Genomic DNA, 20,025 nt, shown 5'->3' with positions numbered 1-20,025 from the left:
GATAGGAAAGTCCTAAGCCCAAGGGTCAGTCTGGGTTGAATAGGAAGACCCTATCCACAAGAGGGAAGAAGCTGAACTTGGTAGCACAAGGCTTTAATCCCAGCACTGAGGAGGAAAAGGCAGAAGAATTTCTGAGTTTGGGCCCAGCCTAGTCTACATAGCAAGTTCCATGTCAGCCAGAGCCTCATAATGAGACCTATCTCAAAAGGAGGAGCTGAGAAGAAGAGAACAATATACGTACATACACACACACACACACACACAAAATTTTCATACACCCTATTTTAAACATTGATACATACTCTTTCTGTAAAAAATAACTGCCAATGACAATTTTTGACATTTACATAATTTTTAAGCTTTATTACTAAAAATTATATATGTGCATGTGTGTGTATGTGTGTGTGTGTAAGAGAGAGAGAGAGAGAGAGAGAGAGAGAGAGAGAGAGAGAGAGGAAGACTGAGTATGTTCATATAGTACAGTACCTATAGAGGCCAGAAGAGGCTGTAGGGTCCCCTGGAACTGGAGTCACAGATGGCTGTGAACACCTGGGAGTGATGCTGGGAACCCAAACTTGGTTCTCTTCGAGAGCCGTGAATGCTCTTAACCACCAAGCTATCTCTCCAGCCCTGTCACAATTTTGCTTTGGTTTTGTCTTCAATAAAAAGGCCCTGGCCCTGGTCACTTCTCTTCAGTGCAGAGCCTGTGTCTTCCTTGCCTCCTCTACTGAGCTTTCCCATCCTTCGCTGGCACTCTGAACAGTTTTTGTGAAAATTAGAGGAAGTCTCCTCCTCTGGGCAGTCACAGGTGGAACAAACCTTGGTGAGTTGCATTTCAGCAAAGCAGAACAGCACATTTCTTTATTGGGGTGGACACAGCCCTGTACAGGGACATAGCTTGGCAAATCTACCAAGGGCTAGGTTTTTAACTAGTCACCTGGACAGGCACCCAGGAACAGTGCCTTGGCCCTCAATTTCTTACCATCCCAGGAAATGAAAACAATTATGCTAAATGGGGCCTGGAGAGAGCACTGGCTATTCTTCCAGACAATCTGGGACAGTCTCTTGTAGAACTCATGTATGTAATATAGCTGGGCCCAAACACGTCACTAGTGACACAGCAACTCCACGCTACTCCAGCCAGAGTCTGACTGATGTCATAGAGCTGGCAGCTGGACATTAGCTAGCCAAATGAGACCCTAGCTCAATCCCCCTTGGTGGCATGGAGTTAGAAGGGACAGTAAATAGAAAATGAGTGGCCTACTAATAAGGTGTTCTTAGACAGAGACCTACATGGCCACAGAGGCATATGTAGCTTAGAGTCATAATTCTCATAGTCAAGGACATGGAGGGCTGCCAGCAACAGTGAGCAGAACTCAGCCTCCAGACACAGGGCGTGTGGATTCTCCATATTCAAGTCCTCTAACCCATAGCACTGTTTATAGTAGTTCTGGTGAATGAGTACATAGGCACATAGTAGGAACTCAGCACATTTTAGGTACCATAACTATTGAAGACAGGAGGGCTGTGGCTCAGTGATAGAGCGCTTAGCATGTGTGCTGCTCTGGCTTACAACCCCAGCACAGCAAGCAAACAACAAAAATATCAGCTGGATGTTTAAAAGTGTTTGGAAATTGTGATGTGGGGAGCAGACACAAGAAGCAAGCATTAGGATGTCTTTAAAGGTGACAGACAGGACCAGGACTGTGGGCTTCTTTCAGATATCTGCTTCCTGGTCACTTTAAATGTCCCTCTGCAAGCACTTTGAATTCTGTTATTCAGTGCTGCGATTAGGTAATTCTGTGCTGGTGTGCTTTGTGGACACCTGGGATGGGTGGAGTGACACCTCTCCCTGCAGCTAGACAACCTCTTTTCAGCTGGTCCAGGAGACTGAGTGTTTCTGCTCTGCCTTCCCCACTCTACTGCTGTGGGATGTGGGGACGAGAAGCTCCCAGTCAGGGAAGCCAGGTTTCTGCCTGAGGCGGATGGAATTCTAACACACCCTGGAGCAGAGAGACAGAAATTGCCTTTTAGACGGCTGCCATTAGCAATATTCAGCAGGCAGGTTCTGCAGGGCAGTTTAACCTTCAGTGACCTCACAGCTCAGCACCAGCGCCACCCTCTCTCAGTCTCACAGACAAGCTGTTAGATACATTTGTACTCTGTACAGTGGTCTACTCGCAGTTGTATTTCAAGGGGAGTACTAGAGGGGATTTTTTTCCCTCTTTTGTGTGACTGACAGTACACACACACATACACACACACACATCATCATCATCACACGGGGAGGTTAAACACACCCCTTCACACTCATCATCAAGGGGAGGTTAAATCTAAGAGCTTCGTGCTAATCAGGCCACACCAAATATACAGTCAGAGCTCAGCAAATAATTAATAGTAATGAAAATTGACGTTGTAAAAATTAAAGTGAGAGCTGAGAGAAGGAACTGGTCTGGTTGTCAAACCACAGGCCTAAAGGGAAACGGGTGGCCTAGGAAGATCTTTTAATTAATTTCAGAGTTTCCCTGTTTCTCTTCCACCAAATGAGCTGAGCTGTCAGGACCCTGTGCAGAAAGACTATGGAGAGGTGATCCCATTTAAGGACCAGGCCTGTCCAGGGGATCCAGGAACTGAACCCCTGGCCAGGGAAGCTTAAGGTGGGGGTGACACAGTCCAAAGAGAGGTTCGTTTTATAAATGTACTTTTATTACTGATGAATAAAACCAAGAGCTTCACCTCATTCATAGCGAAGATAAAAATGGGGTCTCTCCTGCCTGACCAAGTTCAGCCACTGCAGTGCAGCATTAACTTGTATTCTAACAAGATTAAAATATATTTGTCCTGGGGATTAGCATACTTAAGTCTCCCTTTGCCTTTTTAGTGGTGGCAGAGCACTTTGATCTGCCTTGCGTGGCAAGCCCGGCTTGGGCCCAGCTATCGGACTGCCAAGTGTGAAATCAGTCTGATGTCATCCCATTCTTCATCTTTTACATCTCTCACCAGTTTAATTATATTTCCGCCACAAAGCCCCAGCACCTCATTGCATATGCAAGTTTGACCAGGAAGCATTTCTTTAAAAAGGTACGAATGAAACTATGCCTGTAGGGGGAAGGGAGGGCACTGGGACAGCATGGAGAAGTTCCAAATCTTCAGGGAGTGAAAGCAAGGGATGGCTCTTGTTTTGGCCCCATAACTGTTCTCACCTGTGTGGAAGGGTGTGTGTGACTTCTATCAAGCCCAGGAGGTGGGTACTGTGTCCCTTCTGAAACCATGCATAAGGGCCTTGGGGACAAGGTCTGAGAGGTGCTTGGTTGGGCCTGTGACTCCTGTGAGCTGGCATTACACTTTCCCCTCAACAAGCTATTCTCTTTTCTGCAGGGCACTCCCACCTCTGCATTAACTCTCCCCTCACACAGGATGAGCCTCCGCCAGCTACCCCATGATTAGGAAGTATAAGGAAAGTGTAAAGAAAAATTCCTGAGTCTAATTGGTCTTTGATCACCTTAAAAGAAAAATCAGAACATTACTGGGGAGCACTGGGGAGCAGGGTGTGGTACTGGACTATGCTCACACAAGCCTTGAGCTAAAATAAATCTCCCAGGGAGTGCGTTCCAATATCTCTCACTCACAAGTGATCACACCTGCTATAATGTGGCAGTTTATTTCATGTCCCTCAGAACTGCTTAGAAAAGCCAACCAGTCATCAGAGGAAGCCCAAACTCACCTGAGGATGACACTTGACATAGTCACCTTCCTCCAATACAATCCAATGCCTTTTCCAGTCTGTCTGGAGGGTGGGAAGGAAGACAAATGGATGTCTCATGCCTTTTGTGCCTGCTCTAACAGTTTGTGGCAGCTACTTTCTGCAAGAAACAGAGATGGATCGTCTATGTGGTGCCAGGGCTTTGACCTTCAGTCCATGCTCATATCCCACTGATATTCCATTGGAGTGCCTCAAAGACCTGGTATTCTCTCCCTTTGGGAATCACTTGCACATCCAAGCTGCTGAGACTAGAAGAGAAGGCAGTGTGAACTCTGGAGAGCAGGCAAAGGCCTACTGGGCAGTACTCTTCTTAGACAAGCCTCTTCTGTGGTTCCTTGAGGGAGTGGTTCTCTCTCTCTCTCTCTCTCTCTCTCTCTCTCTCTCTCTCTCTCTCCCTCTCCCTCTCCCTCTCCCTCTCCCTCTCCCTCTCCCTCTCCCTCTCCCTCTCCCTCTCCCTCTCTCTCTCCCTCTCCTTCTCCCTCTCTCTCCCTCTCTCTCTCCCCTTCTCTCTCCCTCTCTCTCCCTCCCTCTCTCTCTCACAGGTGACCACTGCTTAGTTTTAGCCAAGGCATAGCCCAAGAGGTCTTTGACAGCTGTGGGCTTAAGCTTATTTTCTTTCGAGTAATCACTCCTGTTAAAATTGGAAGTTAACAACACCTTGCTTCTTAAACAGAATGATATAATTATAAAATTATCTCCCCATAATTAACTCAGGATTATGCTTCATTCTAGTTAGCATGTAATCAAAGCCTGTTATGCTTTTAGCTATAGGAACATCAATTAATTGGAAAGGGTTAGTTAGAGCCTTCACTCATATCATAAGGATGCCCATTTATTCTTGTGGGAAGAGCCACATGATGGAACGGCTTGATGCAAGGGGTGTGCTCAGACTACCACCCACAAGCAAGGGCTAAAGATGACCTTCAGTCAGAAACCTTGGTTTGGGGCCTGGGGATAGGAGGTTCTCCTTTCCATGTTTGGGGTGAGGTTGGCCTCATTACCATAGCAACCTCTATTCAAGGCATAAAATATCATTTGGACCACAAAACAAGGTGCATGAAATTTTTATGTTTGCTACAGAAGCCCAGAGTAGAATGCCTTACCTATTCTGAAGTCAAACTCAGGGTGTGTGTGTGTGTGTTGAGAATGTGTATTTTGAAATGGAGCTAGTGTGTGCTAAATGGTTGGAGATTCTTAGAATGCTAGGAAGACCATTGGTTCACTCAGCAACACAAACAACAAAACAAAAACCCAGGGTAGAGGTTGGAGTGCAGAACAAGAGGGACCATTTACCTAGCACTCATGAGCCCTGGGTTCCATCCTAGCACCAAATAACCTGGCTGTGGTGGCCCTTGTTCTAGCATTGGGAAATAGAGGCAGGAGGACCAAATGTTCAAAATCATCATCGACTATATAGGGATTGTGAGGACAGCCTGGGATACCTGAGCCCTGGCTCAAAAATAAATAAGTAAGACCCCAGAAGGAAGAACATGCACTATAAACAAACAAACAAACAAACAAACAAAAAAAAAAAACAGTTTCCCAAAGTGTGTGGAAGAAATATTTCTGGAAAGTGCTAGAAAGCCCTGCCCTGCTTCCCTACTTTCTGTTACTGTACCACTTGCTGGGATTTTCTTTCCATTTTATTTTTTCTTTTCTCCTTTTCCTCCTCCTCTCCTCTTCCTCCTTCCTCCTCCCCACTTTCTGTCTTTCCCCCTGTGAGAAAGTTTTGTTGAATAGATCAGACCTCAAATATACCTCTCCTAGCTATTATATCTTCTATCTATCCTTTCTCTATTTTTGCCTAGATGGCTGCACAGATGTCACATTGGTTAGCAAAAGCAAGCAAAATATGGGTGCCTGAAGCACCAAGGCACCTGCGCTGGAAGGGCGCAGCTGTGAGCAAGCCTAGGGACTTACCAGCAAAGGAGGGTAAGCCAGTAAGCTGCCTGCTTGCTGAGCCTATTCAGCACCAGGCCTTTGTGCTCATTAGCTCACAAAAAGCCCTTGCAGGGAACCCATTAGGTAAGTGTTCTTTCTGTTTGGGAAAGAATGACTCCACTCCCAGGGAGTCTATAACACAGTAGCTCAGAAAGTAAGCATCAGAGCTGGGATTTGAACACAGGGCTATCTGCTGGCAAAACTTGGGAATAGAGGTGTAGCTCAGTGACAGAGCACAGGGATAGCATGCAAGTGTACATGTGTGCAACACACACGTGCGCGTGCACACACAGACACACACACACACACACACACTTGCTTGGTCCCTCCCTAACTTCAAAACAGCAACAACAAAGTCACAATAAAACAAAACTCGTTTACTTTCCATAGAACCATCTTTCTTATAACACTAGGGACATGATAGAAGTATTTGCATGAAAAACAGAACCAAGTGGTCCCCAGGGCACATGTAGGAGCCCAGCCTTATGTTTTCTTTGTAGGCTTCAATCTTTCCTTATATGAACAGAGGCCAACAGCAAGCATCACTGGAGTGACTGAAGGGTATCAACTCTCACTAGCTTTAGCCCTGGCCCCCGGGAGGCTGTGGGATGAGCACCTTCTAGGTGCTCAGACAGCAGTGGAACAGAGACTGGAGGGAACAAGAGGGTGAGAAAGGGAAGGAAAGTGGGGGGGCTCCAGAGAAGGACTGGGTCCCTTTTTGCCAGATTAGTTCTATGAAGGGCAATAGTGACGACTGCATGGCATTGTGGCTGTTTGCGAGTGTTTAATATCACCACACGAAATATACATGGAAAACTGGCTAAGATAAAAAAACAGGGAAGCCCATAGTAAAAGCAGAATTTTGCAAAGAGCTGGTAATTGTGCCCTTTCTCTTAACGCCTGGATATAATGAAACTCCAACTTCCTTAATTCGATGTATTGCTGTTGCTGAGAACGGAAAGCAAAGCTCTCCAAAACCATAAGACAAGTTTTAGTCTAAAGAAGCAGCTCAGAAGCAAGATCGGGGCACCAAGGGGTGTCCTAGCGACCCACGGAGAAGCAGGAGGGCTCATCGGGAGGGACAGAAGCTCCTTGCGCTGCAGCTGGGGCCTGTGACTATCCATCCAAGGAGGAAAGAAAAGAGAAAAGGAAGTTAGTGGAGGGGGTAGAGGTTGGAGAAAGGAGGAGGGCAACCCAAGATGACAGAGCCTGACAGCCCCCATCCAGACAAAGGACTTGGCGGGAGGCGAGAACCCCAATGCACCAGCAGAAAGGGGAAAAGCCGGCCGCTTCCGCAGGCAACTCGCAGGCACCACGCGGCCAAGTTTCAGGTCTAGACGGATGAGTCAAGCAGCAAGCAGCGGCGTTTCTGCCTCCCTCCACCCACCCACCCCCCGCCTCAGACAGTCCTGCAAACAGTGACCGCCATCATTCCTGAACCCCACAGAGGACCCAAGGCTGGGTGGGACCTGACCATTCCTGCCTGAGCTGCCCATCGAATCCTCTCTCTAAAGAACAAGTGGCGTGGGGCACGACAGCCATGCAGATTACTGGGCCTTCGGCTCTTCTCTCCTCCGTATTTTGGGGGTGGGGACGGGGGAAAGGGCTCTCTGGGATGCTTTCCAGGCTGAGGGGGTAAAAAGCTAGCCAGGAGGCAGATCGCTCTCTGCTACTCTTTGTTTCTGCTCCAGGCGCTGCCCCGGACTCAACCCTGGAGGGGGCGGGACCGAAGTTCTGCTTTCCCAGAAAGCTTCCCTGGTGTTCCCCTAGGAACACAGATGGTCCCTTGGGCCAAAAAAGCTCTGCCCTTCTTTAGGAGTAGTTCGGGCCTTGCTTGGGACTAGGTCTGAGCCTTACCGGGTCCTCACAACTATGCAGTTCTTCCAGAGGAACCTTGCTTCTAGGAGGATACCCTTCAATCCATCCGAGGGGGCTGGGCCTCTGCTGAGAAGCTGGCAGTTTTACTGGCGGCCAGTACCACCACCAACAATAATAACACCATCCTTCGTTGGTTTTTTGTTTTTGTTTTTTTTAAGCAAGAGCAAAGCGCAAGCTCACCACGCTTGATTAAATCATATAATTAGGAATTACTTTAATGGATATTATTACATTTCCGGCGATTTCAAGAATGTCCTTTTCTTTTCTATGGGCAGTCAGCATAAGCATAATGAGGTATTTGAGGTTATTAATAAAAACAGGCATGGTCGTCTCAGGGTTCCAGCCGTGCAACAGTGAGACGTTAAGGGCTTTGCGCGCACCCGCACTCCCTGCCATCTTCCTTGCTGCCCTTAAGTCCCAGGGACCTCAAGCTGCACCCCTCTGTGACTCACCAACCCCCACTACTTCCAGGCCTAGATACAGCCTAGCCCTCCCCAGGGATGGAACCAAGACGCAAAGAAGGAGTTCCCAGCCCTGAGGCTCTGCGTGGGGAACTCAGGGATGGAAGTAGATCAGCCTCAGGAGTGTGATTTCCACCTTGCTCGTGCAATCCTTGCCTTCAGGGATGGTGCCCCAGCCCTGTGTCTGCATCAGTCCTTATTAACCCTGCAGTCAAGGTGGCTTCGCTTTGGCAAGGCTGTCGTTTCGATGGAGCCAGCCGGGACTCTTCCTAACAGCTTTAGGGAAGAGCCCAAGCAAAAAAAAAAAAAAAAAAAAAAAAGAAAAGAAAAAAAGAAAAGGAGGTGGGAGGAGATTAAAGCAGCAGGAGACAGAAGGGCTGCCAACAAACTTCCAGGCTGACCTGGGGCAGGTAGGAAGTCTTATTATACCTAGGGCCTGGGTATTTGCATACCCAGTACCAAGTATCAAGCAGCCTGTGTCCTCCTACATTTGTCCTGTCCACTCCAGGGAAAACAAAACAAACAATCCCAAAAACCAAACTGTGTGAGATCAAACTGGTGTGTCACCTGGGGGTCTCCAAAGGAAACACTGTCCAAGTCCACACTGGACAGCCTTTGGTCAGAGTTGAACCACCCCCTCCCACAGGTTCAGAGACAGTGTAGGCCCCCAGATCCTCCTCAGATGACTGCTATTGTCAGACCAGGTAAGAAAGAGCACCTGATCCCATTCAGTGCAGCGGCACTTCTTCAGTCCATTCAGGCTCCACTGCTGGGGCCAACAGGCTGAAGGTCACACCTATTCCTGGTTGGATTGCTATTCTCCCCAAGTTTCAGTGGGTTGTGGAGAACTGTAGAGTGAGCTCAGCTTGGGGAAGACAGACACATACCCAGGCCATCTGCAGGAGCAGAGAACAATTGAGATCCAAAAGGCAAAGATTTTTCCACAAAGGAGCTTTCCCCGCTTAATTGGGATTCCCACCTCCTTCTAGCCAGGACCCAGTGGCAGGACTCCCTGCCCATCTCCAAAGCACACAGCATAGCAGAGGTAGGGTTAGAATTGGAGGACTTGTAGTAACCCTGAATATGCCTTGCCCTCCCAGCTGGTGGGAACTATTTTTCTGCTCACCCCAGCTGAGAGAGTAAGTCTAGCAGCGCAGCAGCAAAGGCTCCCCGTGCCTCACCAGCTCTGCTTACATGTCTTTGAAGCAAAAGAAAAAAAAAAAAAAAAGGAATACAGACAGGAGCAAAGAGTAACCCAAGAATACCAAGGATCTGAAGGCCCTTCCAGTTTAGGGCCCTATCACAAGACAATACCAAAAACCTGAAAACCTGGCATTATTGTCAGGGGTGTCTGCTGGACTGCCTGTGGGACCCAGGCTCTCATTATCTCGAAGAGGTGTACCCCCTCTCCCAGTGGTACAGTTCGGAAAAAAAATGGGTGTTACTATGTTTTATTAAAATGGGAGAGGCCAACAGAAAAATGTAAATTGTGCCAGCATTTCGAAGGAATGTGTAGAAGATGAAGCCTTGAGGAAGAAACTGTGTCACCGTGACCCCCATGATGACCCTGCCACACTCCTGGGTGACAGAGGTTTTGGTGCCCTCAAAGTGAGTCCAATTCTCTTCCTTGCGGATCTCCTACATGGCAGGAGCAGTGGCCCAACATCTGTCTGATAGCGGCCAGTGTTGGACTGAAACTACCCTTGGCAGCAGGCAATCCTTGACACTCTCTTCAATTCTCTTCCTGGGAGAAAAACAAACAAAACAGGACCAAACAATTTTCTTTCAAGCCAAGTAAGTTTGGCTTCACGGACTGCCTTAGATTAGGCCACTTCAGCGCTCCCTTCCCCTGAATCCTGGAGATTTTGATCCTTCGCTTTGCGGATTGGAAGTGGGAGAAACAAAAATAGCATTTAGGGGAAGACATTGTCTCTTGAGGACCACAAGTCCCTCCACAGAGCCCAACAGAGAACACTTACACCCGGTGTTTATGGGCAGTGGGGAGGGGTGGGGGAGACCTGTTAGATTTCATCCATTGAGATAGTTCAGTGAGCAGAAACAGCGTGGTTTCAATCATTCCTTCACCCTCCATTCTGAGCTTACATGTTAAGTTTTCAAAGGTTGTTATTTAAAAGAAACAATATTCTTCTCTTGTTGCTTGTTTCAAGGGTAGGTGCAGCACCTGGGCACTGGGGAGACTACCTCAGCTACCGACATGGACAAAGTCTACCTTCCATCCCAACATTTTATATTAAAGAGTTATTTCTTTTTATTTAATGTAACTTTCAGGAATTTAAACACACAAAAATTCACAGATTGGAATGGTCACAATTTTGATAACCACAGTTGTAAGTAGGGAACATTCACCCATTTCTCATAAGATTATAAATATTTGATACTGTAAAATGCACATTTTATAAACTTAAAAAAGGACAGATTTGCTTCCTGCTAAAAGGCATGTGTTCCACCGACCCCCAAGCAGCAGATGGTTATTCACAGACTCTTAAATTACAACTTCTGTTTTTATAGCTTCCTTTTCAGAAGGTTGGCACGAATATGTACAAAGAGAAAGTGTTGGCGCAGTGAAATAAAGAGGTTTAAGGCAAAGAGAGAAACCCACCATCGGTCCTCAGCAGGCAGCCTGAGAACACGCTGGCCACATTGCTGGCCCCAGGTGGACGTTTGGACACCTTTTCCCATACACTAAACAGAAGACATTGTGGAGTTACATATAATGTGTTTGCGCATATATATATATACATATATATATATATATATATATATATATATACTTGGAAGGATATATTGAATATATTTAATTTACACGGTACCACACCTTCAAAAATAAAATGTATATTTTCTTTAAAAAAAAAAAACAAAAGACAAAAAAGTGATAAGAAATGATTATTTACACATGTCCTCTAGATTCGGGAGGATTCGAGTTCCTTTGAAAGTCAAGGTAGCTGCGAGCTCCAGAACCCCAGCTTCACACAGGCCTGGGGTGTGCGTGCACATGCATACACAAGTATGTACACATACATGTATTTACCATTCAAAAATAAATGAAAAAGAAAAAAGAGGGAAGAAAAAGGAAAGGAAGACGATTCCAACTCGCTCTGCCAGGCCCCAAGGCCTATCTCGGTGAGGGCTTTTGGGTCAGGGCTAGCTGTCCCGGCAGCAAAGCCTTCAAGCCTTCAGGACACACTCCCACTGCTCCCCAGGCCCCAACTGCTGGCCACAGTGGCGGGAGAGTTGGCGCTGGCAGGTCGCTACGGGGCTGTGGCGGACAGGGGTCATCGACACAGACGCAGACACACGGTGGCTGCCAGCACGGGCCTCTGAGATGGTTGAGAAGAGAGGCAGTGTAGGAGGCAGGCGGAGAGGTTCCCGGAGAGCTGCTGGCCTGCAAGGACTTTCTCAGACCTCAGCAAAGAACTGTGCCCACCCTCTCTCCCCACCAGAGCTCTCCATCACCACGCTGGCTGGCGCTTCCTACAGTGCTGTCCGAACCAGCACAAAGCAAGCGGCAGAGCCCACAGACCAAATAGGAGCTATTTATTCGGTTCACAGTCCTGTGAAATGCAGCAATAAAAATCTTTGGACTTCAGCAAGTTGTTTTAAATTTTTTTTCTTTCGGGGGAAGAAGTGTCCAATGTCCCATAATGGAGTTTAAGGGATTAAAAAAAGGGAGAAAAAAATGAAAGAAAGATCTGAAACCCTAAACAGTCCCCTTTGCAGAAAAATAATAATAACATAAAATTAGCATAACCTCTTAAACACAAAAAACTCAAAAATATTTTATAGTCAGATTTTTGGATTTTACACCACCTGTAAATTATATGTACATAGATTATTGTAGAACCATAGCTAATACACTGGATTTTCACAGATAATGCTGGTATAATCTTTATACACTGGCCTTTTGTTCACGGTTTTTTAAATTATTGCATTGTTTTGCGCGGCCCTAGACCTGGCCGGCCGACCCGCCCGCCCTGCTCGCCCTACTCGCTGTCCGACTTGCCCTCCTTGGCCGTGGTGGAATGGTTGTACAGGCCCTGCGCCATGAGGTGCACCGCCAAAGTGTTCTTGTTGCCCGTGGCTTTCTTGATTTTGGCCCGCTTGTTCTGGAACCAAATCTTGATCTGAGACTCGTTGAGGCTGAGCTCCTGTGCCAGACTCTGGCGCCGCTGCTCTGTCAGGTACCTGTTGGTCTGAAACTCAGCCTTGAGCCTCTGTAGCTGCTCAGCAGTGAAGGCTGTGCGAGGCCGCTTGTCCTCTTTGTTAGGGTTCTTCTTCTTTGGTTTTCGGGACCTGGGACCTGGTTGTCATGGAGGAGAAAGGGCAGAGGTTACTGGCTGCTGGAGTCTACCTGCTTATCCACAACCCAGGCACCCAAGCTTGAGGTTGCAGAGACTGGGGGGGGGGGGGGGGGTGATGATCCGCCCAAGGCCATACAAGGCGGAGGAACAGCTTGTGTTGGGCATTGGGGTGGTGATATAAACTTGAGGCTGGGCATGTGCCCACTGACCAGAAGGAAAGTGGTGTGTGTGTGTGTGTGTGTGTGTGTGTGTGTGTGTGTGTGTGAAAATGAGATGGACTGGCAGATTTAGCTAAAAGGCCTATCACAAACTAGGGGATCCTAATAAAAGCTAGCTGAAGGAATGCCCAACCAAAATCTTTCTGGCCTCGTTTGCATTTGGTTTCTTCCCTTCTCTTTCCAAGTCTATCCTAGCAAAAGGGGCGGGAGACAGGTAAGAGGAGATGGAGAAGACTGAAGAAAAGAGTAGGCTAGCCAGTCAAGGGGAATCCCGCCCCACTTCCTATGTAACCCACAACCGCAAGGGGATCCCAAGGGCAGTGGAGTTCCCAGGAGGAGCCAAGGCTGAGGCCTGGTGAAGCCAAGTTTGTTTCCTTGAAGGACTCCAATAGGGCACCACAGGCTTCACGGAGTCTCTGGCATCTCCCCTTCAGTCTTCCTGTCCAGGAGAAGGACCTGGCTCCTATGGGGTGGGGGTGGGGGGCTGACCTTAGTGGCCTGTCCCTCTCACCTTCTACCCCAGTCTTTGGGACCACCTCATCAGAAGCAGGCCACCCAACTGACCTTGGGCAAGAACATAAAGTGACCCTCCCAACAGCTTCCCCACAGCGGGTTCTTCCTCCTACATAGTTGGCAGTGTTTGGGGCAAGTGTGGAGGGTGGTGTGGTCCCAGGACCTAGCCTTCAAAGGGAAAGGGTAAAGTGGTAGGGGTCTTGGGTTAGAGGGGTCTCTTTGTCAGGGTCACAAGGTTCATATGGTGCCGTGCAGGAAAGGCCATCCAGGCCACCAGCTAAAACTTGAGACCTTCTTTCTGGGTCTTTCTCTGTGCAAGTAGCATGAATCAACTTTGGAGACATGCGGGCCCTTCCATCAAGGCCCCTTCCGCTAGAAGCAGAAGAGGCTGGAGAAGGCCCGACTATCCCCCTCCGCAGCCAGGACGGAATGCACTACCCTGCGCTGCGGGGATGTTGGAGGAAGCAGTGCGGTACCAGACTCTCCCATCCGCTGCTTAGTGCAGTGCAGTCAGGGGCGGCAAGCAAGGCCTTGGCTGAGGACTCCCTGGCCTCCAGACGAGTGGATCCCAGCGCTCTTACCGAAGGGCAAACCCAAAAGGGTCTTTGAGCACCAAAGGACATCCGGGACAGTGCAGATCTAACCCCCGGTGTTTTAAGTGTACCCACGGTCACACACACCCGCACACCATACAGCCCCTTTCACATCCATGCTGAGGATGAGGGAGCAGGGCACCCACGACCTGGCTTACACCTGGCCAGTGAGGCTTCTAGGACAAGAGGGCGAGACCATGGGAGAGGCCTGGCCTGCTCAAACCTGAACCCCGACTTCCGGAGCGGATCTCAAACTCTCCTCCTTCCCTCCCTGGGAAAGAGGGCTCTGTCCTCCAGTCTCCTCCACCCTGGGGTTCGTGTCCTACAACACACACTCCAACCTCTGCAAACTCCTATTTCTGAGAAAGAACATCTGAAAAACATACTTTCGGTTCCTCTTCCCATGAATTCTCTTTTAAAAGGCAAACACTTAGGGGACTTAGAGAAAAGAGAACCAAATCTCAGCAAGTACTCTCTGCCCCTACTTTCTTTCTTAAATGCCCAGGAAAGAAACGTTACTTACAGTCAGGAAAGGGATTTCGTTAAGCCTAGGAAAGCTGCGAGGCGAACCACGCGGGCCATCAGGCAAGATTCCGAGGGCCGCCAGGGCTTGGTATGGCGCGGACTCACTCGCTGGCTCCTCACAAAGCCGAGCGCGACTCAAGGCCAGTCGGCTTTGTGAGCCTATATGTTAATTAAATATTAACAAAGGAGGGAGGCGAGAACAATGGAGCAAATTTCAGGTCTAACGGCAAAAAAACTGGATTTCAGCAGACACAAACAGGATGCTGCAAGAAGGCAGCCGAGAGCGACTCAGTCTTGCTACGAACATAAGTAAAGGACACCCGTAGAACAGCTGAGGATTGGGGGTGAGCAGGGCCTCGCTCAGCTCAGTCAGATCATGGACAAATGAAACTCATTGCTAATGGCGCTTTCTAACCGCAGGCCCGCGTCTACGAGGTCTTAAAAATTATAAACGAATGGAGAAAATTTGTCCGAACCTCTTCACACCCCCCTCTGAAAGCTGCCACCTTCTCACTCTTGGTAGCATCATAAAACACTTGAAGGTTCCTTGCTGCCTGATGGAGGCTCTGAGCTCTTTGCACCTTCTCCAAGCCACGGGCTTGCAGGATGGAACGAACTACAGGGTTCGTCAGATAAACTGGCAAAGGGTGCCTCAGTTTTCACCACTTTCTTGTGGTTTTTCCTCTGCTCCTTCGCAGCGGTCACACTAGGCCAAGGATGGAGCAGGAGAGCAGCCAGAGTTGGAATAACCAGTTCTGGGGACTATGGGCCTGAGGATGGCAGAGAGTTTACAGGGTCCAGGAGAGAGAGAAAGAGAGAGAGAGAGAGAGAGAGAGAGAGAGAGAGAGAGAGAGAGAGAGAGAGAGATTTCTTTTTTACTGTCCTAGGTCTGTGTGTCCTTCCAACTGCCTGGCTACTGCTCTTTGCCGCTTCGGTGAGGAGTGTGTGTTTGTGTGTGTGTGTGTGTGTGTGTGTTGTGTGTGTGTGTGTGTGTGTGTGCGCGCGCGCGCGCAGGAGAAAATGCAATCCTTTCCCTCCGTGTAAGTTTACTAGGAAGCGCCCTCCCTAGCCCCGCGGGCCTCCCCTCAGCGGCCTGAGTCCCATGGGCTCACCTGAAGAAGGCCGGTCAGAATAGCGCGTGCAGTAGACCCAAGCGGGCCAGAGCATGGGCTGCGCGCCCAGAGTGGCGCTGGCTTGAGAGCTGTCCGAGTCGGAGCTCACCGACAGGTCACCGCCGCCCAAACCCCGGGCCTTGAGCACTCCATCCAAGGAACCCCCGGGATCGCCGGGTTTTTTGGCACCACCGTGAAGCGATAGCGTCTTGGAGCCTCCTTCTCCGTCGACCGCAGGGTCGCCAGCGGCGGCGGAGAGCGTCCCTCCCGCGCTGGGTGCGCACGCTGGGTTCGGTCGGGACTCCCTGGCGCCCAGTAGCTGCTCCGCTCCGCCTGCGCCGCCGCCGCCTCCTTCGGTAGTGCCAGCGCCGCCTTCTCCTCCCCTGGCTCCGCCCGCGCCCGCACAGCAAGTCCCCGCGTCCTTTCGGCGGCCGAACTCAGGCCGCAGGATGTTATCGATGAAGAAGTTGGTGATGCGATGTGGATGCTGGTGGTTGCCTGGCGCCTGTAGGACCTCGGGCAGCATCAGAGCCCGCCGGCGGCCGGTGTCCGAGTCGCTCGGGCTGCTGCCGCCGCCAGAGCCGCCGCCGGAGCTGGGTTCCGGCTGTCTCTGCGCCTCCGCCGCCGTCTCGCTGGGCTTGGAATCCCTCTCCTCCATACTTCACAGAAAATCCCAAACCGCCTCTCCACCGGCCCACCGCCAAAGCGATCTCCGGCCGATCCGCGGCACACAGCGAGCCCCGCGCGCTCCTACGCAGCCGAGTCCTCCGAGCGCGCGAGCGGCGACAGTGGCCAGGGCTGGAGTCCTACAGGTCGCCGGGCGCGCTCGGAGCCAAGCCACGTTCGGATCCACGGAGTGCGTTAGCAAATCACCAGTCTCCCCGCGGGCCGGGACGCGGGGCGATTCAACGGAAGCGGGTCCCGGTCTCGGCGACGCACCGGACTCTAGATGGTCACCGCACCACTCCGGGGACCCGGGACGTCCGTGCAACTCCGCGCTCCTTTTGGTGGCCAGCAGCCTCGGGCTCCGGCGCCGCCGCCTCCGCCGCCGCCGCGCGCATGCAGGCAGCGCGCCGCCCGCGCTCACTGCCGCTCGGGCCCGCTCGGGCAGCCACTGCTCGGCCGTTGCCACCCGCCGGTCCCGGCCGACCCACGAGGCTGCGGGGCGCGGGCTCTCAGCGCGCCCGCAGCCGCCAGCACGCACATGGAGGGCCGTGGGCCCGCGCTGCGCTCCGCCCGCCCCGGGGCTCCCCGCGCCAGGCCGCCGCCCCGCTGCGGGCCGGGGCGCCCCACGGGCGAGCGGCTGCGCCCCCGCTGAGCCCCGCGCAGCCCCGCGGCCCGAGCCGCATGAGTGAGGGGCGGGAGGCCGGGCCGGGCAGGGCCTCCTGCGCTCCCTCCCTCCCGGTCCGCGCGCCTTCGCTGCCTCGGCTTTCGCGCGGGCTCGGGAAAATTTCAGGCCACTTAGCGCAACCTGAGACACTTTCACTCTGGATTTTTGTTCTTATTTTTAACAGAGCCCCCTCAAGTGACGTCGCGGGCCGGTCTCCTGGACACGTGCCTCGGGCCAATGGCAGCCGCGCCGCTCATCCACGTGACGCGCCCGCGGCAGCTTGGTGACAGGAACCGCCTGCCGCCCCTCCCCCGCCGCCGCCTCCCCTCCCCCCTTTAAAGCGGCCGTGTCCAGGGCTCCCGGCGCGGGAGCCTATAACCCAGCCAGATCCACGGGCGAGTCAGCGGTGCTCACTCGCTCTCCTCATCTTCTCTCGGTTAGAGAGACTGAGGAAGCTTGTGAGCAGTCCCACCAGGTCACTGCTACGCCTAGGTGGACACGCGCCGAAAGATCGTTATTTTTTAACATTCCCATATTGTTTACGGTGTGGTGAGATCCCACAATTCCTTGCACAAAAATGCATAAATAAAATTAAATGAGGTACCGAGATACAAAGGGACGTTTGTGACCCGCTTTCTTTGCTGGTGGAGGGGGAAATTGTCACTCTGGTTCCCCGGCAGCGTGCAGTCCTAATCGGCAGGCAAGAGCACAGGTACCTGCAGAATCCTACTCTCAGCATGCATGTTTGTGCTTGTGCAGGAGATGCATGCATACGGGAAAGATTCCACCCGTGGACAGTGGCTCCTCGGGAACCTCAACGTAGATCTTTATCCATGCGAGACTACACTTTAGTGCACCATTTAAGGAAGGAGAAATAAAGGGATTATTTGAGAAGGGTTATAACATGATCTTCTAATTTAGAAATGAGTGATGACTGCTTAGCCAAACCTCTATACCATCCACCCCACAAGTCACACACACACACACACACACACACACACACACACACACAGAGAGAGAGAGAGAGAGAGAGAGAGAGAGAGAGAGAGAGAGAGAGACAGACAGACAGACAGTCAGAGACAGAGACAGAGAGTCAGTCATCAGTACTCCCCAATTCCTATGCTGAGCCACCAGGTCACTGATCTCCTTATCTTTGTATCAAAACATTTAAGCTGATTTGGGGAGAAAACAAGGCTAATTTGAAAGACTAGGGATGCTGTGACAGGAGGGGAAGCTCCAATTTGTTTTCCCCTGCTCTGTCCTTATTCCTTCTCTAAACTTCTCTCCAGTTGCTGACAAAATGGCTCTTCTCTACTCTCTTTCCCCAACATCCCCCAAGATCTTTTCAGTTTGCTTTTCTCTCCCCTACCTAAATTCTGGTTACTACAGGTTCCAGTGTCTGTGAAAAAAAAAATATGGAAATGTATTAACTTTGAGAAACATCCAGAAGGGCAGCTGGGGGGCAGGCACAGGAGGGCTGCATAATAATAAAAGTCCTCAGACAGCCTAGGATCACATCAGAGGGCTTTCTGGGTGTCTGGCCCCAGGCTGCTGTTGTTCATAAGTCCTGCCTGTTGGCTACCACACTTGAAACCCAGGTAGCCTCCTATAAGGAACTGCCAGGTCCTGGTGAAGGGCAGGAATCAGAGCCTACAGCACCCAGGCATGGAGGCCTGCCAGGCTATCTGGAGGCTGGCAGTTGTGTCTGGACTTGGGCACCCACACCAAGCAATGCCTCATTGTGCACATACTGTCTACCTGGCAGGTTTCAGCAGGGGCAATAACTCCCAAGGGCTGTTCCAGAAGTTAGCCCACACAGACAACCAAACCCAGAAATTTTAGGCTCAAGCTGCTGGAGGTAGGTTTGGGTAGATGCTGGGAACAAGCCTGGTATGTAAGTGGAATGGCCACCCTGTACTTATGGGGAAGGGTGCCTCTTCCTGACTCTATTTTTCTCATCTGAAGGGGTCCTCACCACAGTTTTTGACTAGGAAAATATCTGCTAGGTCCTTCCTAGGTAAGGGACTGATAAAACAGAGAAAGAGAGAGAAGAAACCTTGAAGTCTACCTACCTTCATGAAAATGGGACCAGTGAGTGGGTTAGGGAGCATCCTTAGGAAGAAAAACATTTGAGACCTGAACTATCAGCCAGGCAGTGGTGGTGCATGCCTTTGGGAGGCAGAGGCAGATGGATTTCTGAGTTCAAGGCTAGCCTGGTCTACAGAGTGAGTACCAGGACAGCCAGGGCTATACAGAGAAACCCTGTCTTGAAGAGAGAGAGAGAGAGAGAGAGAGAGAGAGAGAGAGAGAGAGAGAGAGAGAGAGAGAGAGACTTGAATTATCACCAGCTAGCAAATGGGCACTCTGATTTCTCCTTGTCTTCTAAACTGGACCGTGATAGGGACTATCAGAGCTCCAAGATTCCTGCACTAATTTCAAGTTCGTTTCTCTACCTGTCCCATGAAAATAATTAGGCCCTCACCTGATGCGTTTTCTCATTTTTGGGGAACCTCTGCCCCATAGATTGTTCCAGCATTAGATAAACCCAAGGGGCTGGACTCTGCTCTTTACCCTGCCCTAGACTCAACTTCAGCTCTGCAATGGAGACCCTGACAGTTTTGACTGCAGCATCTAGGCTGGTTCTTTCCCTGTCCCTCTCTCCTCTCTCTCCTCCCTCTCCCTGTCCCTGTCCCCCCCCTTCTCTCTCCCTCTCCTCTCTCCCTCTTCTCTCTCTCTCTCTCTCTCTCTCTCTCTCTCTCTCTCTCTCTCTCCACACACACACACACACACACACACACACACACACACACACACAGAGACAGGTCCAGCTAGGCCAAGAACACTGTCTAGATCTCAGGTAACTCCCAGCCTTCCTGGGAACTGAAGGCTAGGACAGTGAAGAAAGGATAGCGGAATCCAAAAAGAAATTTCAAGGTAGCTGTTGGGCTACCCAAAATGAAAACTCCAGGAAAGAGTTACCCTTAAGAACAGGCGCCACGCAAAGGGCAGAAACCCTTTCCAAAAGGCGAAGCTGGGGTGAAGGTACTTTACAGGGTGATGCACTGGGGCTGGGGAAATTTTAAGTATCACAGACAGCTTTCTGGCTTTCAGGAGGCTTCTAGTTTTGGGGGTTCAATCTGGCCTCTTGCACTTTCTGGAATAGGGTGGTGTTGTTTTCTTGGTTTGCCAGATCTGCTCCACCCCGGGTCTGAGATGTGGGAGATGCTAGTAGCGTCCTAGCTTCTGCTCAGACATAGCGCTTGCAGGCTCTACTCGGCTTTCAGTGTCCCTTGGCCGCAGACCTCGGTCCTCTATCAGAGGAACCAGCAGCGGCCATCTGTCCCTCTCGGAGCTCTTCTGGCGGCTCTGGCC

General features: G+C 50.7%; 1 protein-coding gene across 2 annotated transcripts; it reads right to left on the bottom strand.

Moving 5' to 3' along the window:
- Positions 1–10,879: 10,879 nt before the first annotated feature.
- En2 (engrailed homeobox 2) lies at positions 10,880–16,801 on the bottom strand. 2 transcript variants are annotated; one of them, XM_085836549.1, is made up of 3 exons: positions 15,324–16,801; positions 14,210–14,370; positions 12,123–12,361 (listed from the first exon to the last, which is right to left on the bottom strand). In XM_085836549.1, the coding sequence occupies exons 1-3, from the start codon at positions 15,979–15,981 to the stop codon at positions 12,239–12,241; spliced, it is 942 nt and encodes a 313-aa protein (XP_085692675.1). In that variant the 5' UTR covers positions 15,982–16,801; the 3' UTR covers positions 12,123–12,238. The 2 variants fall into 2 exon arrangements, with proteins under 2 accessions (XP_021018878.1, XP_085692675.1); XM_021163219.3 differs by lacking the exon at positions 14,210–14,370 and having other exon boundaries at positions 10,880–12,361; positions 15,324–16,535.
- Between the last annotated feature and the right edge of the window lie 3,224 nt (positions 16,802–20,025).

The sequence above is a fragment of the Mus caroli genome, unplaced genomic scaffold (assembly GCF_978045245.1).
Source record: "Mus caroli unplaced genomic scaffold, Mus_caroli_1 scaffold_4, whole genome shotgun sequence".
NCBI classification, from domain to species: Eukaryota; Metazoa; Chordata; class Mammalia; order Rodentia; family Muridae; genus Mus; species Mus caroli.
The sequence above is the reverse complement of the archived record's forward strand: the minus strand, read 5'-3'. Positions and strand labels throughout refer to the sequence as shown.

What these genes read in the sequence shown, in the direction of transcription:
- En2 (XM_021163219.3), bottom strand. Translation starts at nt 15,981, where the DNA reads ATGGAGGAGAGGGATTCCAAGCCCAGCGAGACGGCGGCGGAGGCGCAG. An exon ending in TTCTGACCGGCCTTCTTCAG is followed by an intron (nt 12,362 to 15,323) that starts GTGAGCCCATGG and finishes CATGACAACCAG; the next exon opens with GTCCCAGGTCCCGAAAACCA.